The sequence below is a fragment of the Helianthus annuus genome, chromosome 7 (assembly GCF_002127325.2).
Source record: "Helianthus annuus cultivar XRQ/B chromosome 7, HanXRQr2.0-SUNRISE, whole genome shotgun sequence".
Classification (NCBI taxonomy): Eukaryota; Viridiplantae; Streptophyta; class Magnoliopsida; order Asterales; family Asteraceae; genus Helianthus; species Helianthus annuus.
In genome coordinates this window covers 49,392,240-49,400,316 of record NC_035439.2, presented here as the reverse complement: position 1 = coordinate 49,400,316, position 8,077 = coordinate 49,392,240, and the positions used below count along the sequence as shown (strand labels likewise).

The following is an 8,077-nucleotide window of genomic DNA, read 5'->3' as shown; positions in this document are numbered from 1 at the left end:
AAGCATTTAAGGTATCAAAATGCAACTTACACTAGTCTAGCGAACCAGGTAACAATATTTTGGCGTCGTAAGCACCCTAAATAAATGTCATAGCATCGATGGTAATTTTTTTTTTGGGTAAAGGGTTTTACCCCGGTGATTCTATATATTCACAACCAAAACCGCACAAGTAGTGTAGAGAGTCTACACTAGTTCAATCATGGGACATGCCCCAAGATTGTATAACAAAGAAAAGACAAACAAAACCACCAAAATAAGGAAAACAAACAACTAGACTACTATCTAGAAAAATCAAAAAACATAAACTCTATCAGCCGCCATCATCATGGAGTTCTGTTCCTTCAATCTCCCACTCCCTTAGAAGTCGCCGCACATTATCACAATTCTTCAACCTCGCTCCCATCAATTTATACCGCACCTGTTGTGTAATAAGTTCACTTAGGATTTCCGGAGGTCTCAACTGATTCTTGAATAATCTAGCATTACGTTCCTGCCAAATAAAATAAGCACTAGCAGCCACCCCCAATCTCGATATATAATCAGCCGCCGACTTCGATTTGGACCGTAACATAAGCCAATTAACAATATCATCCCATTTGGCCTGCACCGAAGCCATACCCACTTTGCACCTAACCATATGCCACACTTGAGCAGAATACTTACACTCGAAGAACAGATGACAGTGAGAATCATGGTTAGCATAACAGAGTAAACAACACATCATATCCATATTCTTCCTACGCGAGAAATCCCAAGACAGTATTTTATCCTGAGTGAGTAACTTTCTTCTCATGATCAGCCACAATAAGAACGCATGACGCGGAATGCATTGACCGAACCAAACAATGCGACTCCACCCAACCTCCAATTCTCGGTGCCTAATCGAATCCCAAGCACGAGATGTAGAAAAATCATGAATCTGATCTCCATGTCGCCATACAAGTTTATCAGGTCTGTGAGTATCAAAAGACAATTGATCCAGCTGTATCAGAACCGGATATAAATCCCTCCAAGCGGCTGGCCATCTCCACGAATTATTAGCAAACACATCCGAGACTTTTGATTCCATATTGAACCCCGCATTTGCAATCGATCTAGGCGAAATAAACTGCTCGAGCGGACCTAATCGACTCCAGTTATCAAACCAAGCTGACGTACTTAAACCATTACCAACATCGGACCAAATGAAACTCCGCATAATCGGCCGAATCTGAAGAATCTTCCTCCATGACCAGCAACAACTAGCAGGAACTCTACAAGCCCAGAAACTTTTCCCTTTCAACCTGTATGAGTGAACCCACTGAACCCACAAGGAGTCCCGTCTCGAAATAATACTCCAAATATGAGCTGTCATAAGCGCTTTATTAACATCTCTGATTCGACGAATGCCTAGCCCACCCTCAAACTTAGGCACACAGATCGCTTTCCAAGACACCTTGGCACGCCCTTTTTGAAACGCACTATCCTGAGACCATAAAAAATTTCGCATCATCGCCTCCAACTCAAGGATCACCCGATTCGGCAGGATAAACACTGACGACCAGAAGATATACATCGAAGACAAGACCGAAACAATGAGTTGAACCCTGCCTGCAAAAGAAAGGAGTTTGTTCCTCCAATGCATAATACGTTTTTCTAATTTCTCCACCATCACTTGACAGTCTTTATACAGCAAACGAGAAGATATAAGAGGCACACCCAAATATCTCACTGGCAAAGTACCCTCCCTGAATGGCATAATATTCAAAATCGCATTTTTAATATAAGACGGCACATTAGAGAAATAAACTGTACTTTTCTGAATATTAGGTAATAAACCCGACATCTTCGTAAACGAATCAAGGGACTTCATAATACACCTGGCCGACGCAATCTCTCCTCTTGAAAAAATAAACAAGTCGTCCGCAAAACAGAGGTTGATGATCTGTTGGCGTTCGCATTTGTTATGAAATTTAAAAGAAGAGTCAATCCTAACCGCATGATGTAAGATAGCCGTAAGAATCTCCATGACAAGCGTGAACAAGTATGGAGAAATTGGATCACCCTGTCTAAGGCCCCGGTTACCCTTGAAAAAACCATGAACATCACCATTGATACACACAGAAAAAGTGGTAGTAGAAACACATACCATAATCCAGTGGACCATATCAGCATGAAACCCGAACCCAATCAATATATTCTTGAGAAAATCCCAATCCACAGTATCATACGCCTTCTGAATATCAACTTTGAAAGAACATTTAGGCAGGCCTATATTCCGGTGATAATTGTGCATCAGCTCTTGCGTTAACAATATGTTATCAGAGATTTTTCTACCCGGCACAAAAGCAGATTGGTTGATACTGACAATATCATTCAGCGCCACTTTAATTCTCTCAGCAATAATTTTACTAATACATCTGTACAGGACATTGCAACAAGCAATCGGCCGGTAATCTGTGACTACAGATGGGGACGTACTTTTAGGGATCAGAACAATGAGCGTGTGGTTTAATTCCCTAAGGAGCCTCCCTGTAACAAAGAAATCCATCACGGCATTCGAGACTTCCTTACCAACGATTGGCCAAGCACTTTTAAAGAAACCAGCAGTAAAGCCATCAGGCCCAGGAGCCTTGTCCGAGCCAATCGAAAAGATAGCCTGTCTAACCTCATCGGGAGTGACCGGTCTAACCATATGAGTGGCAACACCCGTCTCCAGCGTTTTTGCAAATAAATCGGGGGATGGACTTAGCGACGTAGTCCCTTTGCATCCCAAAAATTTTTCATAATGCTCCACAAACGCTTTTTGGACTAAATCATTCTCAAACTCCTTACCACTAGTATCCCGAATAACATCGATCCGACTGTAATGAATTTTATTTTTGAGCGCTGAATGGAAAAAAGCCGAGTTCATATCACCAGCCGAAAGCCAGTCGACCTTAGACTTTTGCTTCAAAAATCTCTCTTCATCTAGCAAAGCCTCTTGATAAGCACGCCGAACATTAGCTTCCTCAACCCGTAGATTCACACTATTCAAATCCGTATCCATATCTCGCTGGATACCATCAAGTCTATCACGTAAAAGTTGCACCTTTTTATGCAAGTTACCTTGCTGAAACAGTAACCCGCGTAGAGGCTGCTTAAGCAGCCGAAGTTTTTTAACCACAGAAAACTGATGCACACCACTAACACTCATATCCCACGCCTGCTTAACAATCCCCATGAATTCAGGTTTATGAACCAGAAAATTTGCAAATTTGAAAGGCCGATGTTTAGGTTTATTAATTTCCGGAACCTTTAGGACACACGGACAGTGATCCGATAACCTGGACGGGTAGAACATCGCCACAGCACTAGGAAAGCTGGCTATGAACTGGGTATTTCCCATAACTCTATCAATCTTTTTCATTAACCCAATCCCCTTCTTAGGCTTTTGATTCCACGTAAAATGGATACCAGTTCGATTTAAGTCAACCATTTCAATATCATCTACACAAGCTTGAAACTCTTTCATGCTAGCAGACACCGACGAGCAACCCATAGACTTGTCTTCAAGGTTTAGAGCCGAATTAAAATCACCTAGCATCACCCAAGGTTCATTGCGGACGAATAGTTTGTGCATTGAGAGATTATGCCAAAGATCCCGACGACTGACATAATAATTCGCTGCATAAATTATAGAACAAAAAACCATTTTCTTCACCTGTTTGAAAAACAGTTGCAAGTGCATAACTTGATCAGATTCTGAGAGCACCATAACATCCAAAATACTAGGATCCCATCCGACAATAATTCTCGTACCCTTATTGCACTGAGCCCCATTAGACGTCCAGTGCCACGAACGAAAAATAGACTTGCAAATTTTAGAAAGATTGCTCACCTGAACGTGTGACTCCAGTATTGCACATAGACTTAACTTGAAATCCTTAACTGCTTGTCGAACCTCAGTTTGCTTAATGGGGCGGTTCAAACCCCTAATATTCCACGAAGCAATACTAACCATGATTAACCAACGAAGAAGGAGTGCTTGCCCCTTTTGTTCCATCCGATTTAGTCGTTCCCTTCCGCAAAAAATCGTCCATCTCATCTCCATATGATGCATTCAGCACCTCAACAACCTCTTCATCCTCCACCTCATGATGTGACGGCCCAGAGGTATCCCCATTCTCATCCATATTCACATCTGGATCATTCAGAGCATCAAACGAGTTCGAAACCTGAACCGACGCGACAGCCGGCTCAGCTTTTTTCCTTGAACCACCTGGATTAGAACTCGTACCCCCACCCTTAGACGCAAAAGCCGGTTCATCTTTTTTGCCCTTAGACGCCACAGGTCTATATTCAAACTTTTGCTTCGGTTTATTGACATTGAACCCAACTTTCCTAGCTACCTTCTTTCCTTGAACCGTGGTATAACCATCATCATCGACCATAGGCTGCCTCTTTGGAATACCCCTCTCCTGAATAGGTTGTTTACCATTGGACTTCCCATGTTGAGTATTACCATTAAAGCCTTTCGAAGCTTGCTTAGGGCAGCACTCGTTAGTATGACCAAAAACCCTACATCGCTCACACCTATGAGGACACCATTCGTACTCGACATAAACTTTCTCCTTGATAAATCCATCTCCATCAAGCCGAGGAACTGCAATGGTTAATTCCTCCTTGAATTCAGAATCGGCTGAAATCTCAACCAGAGCACGGGCAAAACTGCTTCTACCCCACATATCTACACACATTGAAGTAGTAAAAGAGTCCAAGGCTTTCGGCTCCCCTATAGTAGTAGCAATTAAACTTAAACCATCCTCAGTATATGCCGCTATAGGGACTTCATGGAACTTAACCCATACCTGAACCTTCTTCACCTCTTTCTTCTCCAGCTTAACGGACGGGGACCAGAGTTCCAAAAACAACGGCTGAGATCGAATAATCCATGGACCCTCATTCAGAGCATTCATCATACCTGCATGGTCCGCAAATTTGAAAAAGAAGTACCCATTGGCGTTCATCATAGATTTTTGTAAACCAAAACGCTTCCAATTATTCTTAACAAAGTAGTCCACAACCGGAAACGCGACACGATCCCCCAAAAAGTATCCATACAAAGTGTTTGCTAACTTATCTTGCACCACTCTAACGGAATCCCTAGAAAGAACAACATCACATCCATCCTGCTTCTCTTCAGCTTCCAACGAACGAAAATTTACCTTCCTTTCACTAGTTCCCCTAACAGATTGAGCATATGATTTTGCGCCAGTAACATGCTCCTGCTGACTACTAGTCCCATGAACATGACATTCCCCTTCCCCCACACTACCCGAACCGTCTTTCACAGCATTATCCATAGTAACGGGTTTAGAAATAGCAGCAAGTCCATCTATAACCGAGACATTGTCTGAGTAAAACATACCTCTCCTTGGCATCGTAGATATTCCCTCAATATTAGTCACCCGTAGGCCAATACCACGAACAGGAACAGTATCCGGAGACGAACATGTCTCGCGTATATCAGCAGCAAACGGAGATAACGGAACTCCATTCTGATCAAATAAACCCTTGCTCACCAGCTTTTCAGGGATGTTACTCCCCGGAAAATCACGATCATTCATTGGTAATACGTCCACTCTCCTTTAATCAACGTAAAAGAAAATACCATGCACCTGAATCAGCAACACAAAACCAAGAAACCACAAAACAAGCACCAGGCCCAAAGAAAACAGAACCCTAATCCTTAACCCTAGCGCCGAATATCAATCCTAATTGATTAATCCAGAGTATCAATCTAGCTAAATTTAACTCAGTAAACCGCGACCAATAACAACCGGATTAATTAAACAGGATATCAAGACAGACAACTATGGCGGCGATTTGAAAAACAAGAAGAAAAAAACCCTAATTCCAGATTGAAAACTATTGCTAACGAGTTCGTTATAGAGTTTTGAAGATCAAAACCCTAATCACAGACTGTTATACAAACGATCTCAAAGAAATTGAAGGGTTTCATGATGAACAAGGGACATCGATGGTAATTTAAAACCATAGCTCTCGGTACTATATTTCACCTCTCGTATATCACCCCATATGGAACCAACAAGCAAACTAGTGGTATTTTTAACATCCGAAACTAATACCAACTAGTATTATGAACTAGTTAAGATCATTAACACCCTAAACCATAGATTACACCCTAAATAACCTTATTGACATAACAACCTAAATATCTATACTTAAAATATATATTATTTATGTAAAGCTAAAAAAAAAAATCTTTGCAAACTTTCCCCAAATTCGGTCAACAAAGGGGCCCCACCCCTTGATTATGTTTGAAATTGTGAAGATATTGAGTATGGTAAGTGTTGAAGAGTTATTGAAAAATTATTATAACACCATATCTATCATATCAACATCACACTCCATTTCCTATCATTTTCAACACTTTTGAAAAACACAAAAGCTTCCTTCTTTCCCCTAAAACTCACGGCTGCCTTCATATACACAAATCCCACCTTCAAATTTCCATAAACATTCCATTTTCCTCTAAATCTAACCATTTCAAGAACATCTCTACATGGGTTAAACATGGAGCTTTATTAGGAGCATTTTGGAGCTTAATCTTCTTATTTTCTTATTTTGGCTAGTGCAATCTTGTAAGATCTCTAACCATCATTTTTAAGCTCCATATTATTAGTAGATTATTATTGTACAAGTTGATTATCTTGAATTTAAAGATTAACATAATCAAAAACCCTAAACACAAAGCTAATAAACACTAAATATGAATATATTATGTGTTGATTTATGTTGTTTAGTGTTAATATGTTCATGTGTTCATGATGATTATGTAATTTTTGTTAATATTAGTGAGTTAAAATTTATATTTATGATGATCATGTTGTTAGTTTCATGTAGTATTTTATATTTGTGTTCATCTTATCATGATGAACTTAAATAGGTGATTTAAACATGGTTATGTTTAAATCAAGAAAGATCATCATACTCATTTCATGAACTAATCATACAATTTTTGGATTACTTAAGAAACAAGGGTTTAAATAGGTTTAAAACTTAATATTGGGAAGTTTAGTGAACTTTGTTTTTACAAGATAAATTAAACAACTTGTTTATTATGAAAATTACTTTAAAAAGTCTAACTTTTTTTTTGTATAAAAAGTGTATTATGAAAGTTCATGAAATGTGGAAGTTATGTTAACATATAAACATGTATAAAAAGTTGATACATTGAAACTTGCTTTGGAAAATTGATTGTGATTATGATTTAAACGCGTTTTTATAATGTGGGAAATGTCATAGTTTAGGGGAAACTATGGCGAATTTTTCTAAAAATCTAATCGCGATTAAAGAAGGAATTAAAGGGGTGATTAACAACGTTAAATGCGATTAGTGGTCTTAAACGTCATTATAGAGTATTTAAGATTTAAATATTCAAGAAGTTCTTAGGAACTTAAACTTATATTTTTACAAAAATAATTGGGTAAAAATATAACAATGTGTAAATATAATTTTTGGTAAGAAAAATTATATATTTTTAGAAACTTGCTAAAAGTATGTGTACATGTGCTATATATGTGTATGTATTGGATACCTATAGTGTGACAACTCGAGTTTCCAAGATTCCTATTTCGCATTTATTGCACGTTCATTGGTTGTTTAGTTGTTTAGTTGCACAATTAGTTTACTATGAAACTGTAACGTTTTGATTCAGTTAAGTATATTGTATGTGAGAATGGTTATGTGTTACTGTTGAAAGATTTGTCAAGTGTATGAACTTGGTGGTGAAACTGTGAAATTGTTTTGAGATGGTGTACTTATGTAAAATATGATACTTGGGGATGTATAGGGTAATTAGTGAAATCCTAATGATTCTTAACCCTAATCATTAACTAATCACTACACAAAAACCAAAACACGTACTTGCTTATGCTCTGATCTTCTCTGGCAATCATCATCATCATTGGCACAAGTTCTTAACCACCCTTGATTCCACACTTTCTCTAGAATCAATCCAAGGTAATTGTTTGTTGATTATTTGATTGTTATCAATTCTTGATTCTTGTGATTCTTGTAAACCCTAGTTCTT

The 8,077-nt window shown here is 38.7% G+C and overlaps 1 protein-coding gene across 1 annotated transcript; it reads right to left on the bottom strand.

The window, feature by feature from the left end:
- Window positions 1–310: 310 nt before the first annotated feature.
- Window positions 311–5,588, bottom strand: LOC110880654. Its single transcript, XM_022129134.1, has 2 exons — window positions 3,980–5,588; window positions 311–3,645 (listed from the first exon to the last, which is right to left on the bottom strand). Exons 1-2 carry the CDS (start codon window positions 5,586–5,588, stop codon window positions 311–313), a joined length of 4,944 nt encoding a protein of 1,647 aa, XP_021984826.1.
- Between the last annotated feature and the right edge of the window lie 2,489 nt (window positions 5,589–8,077).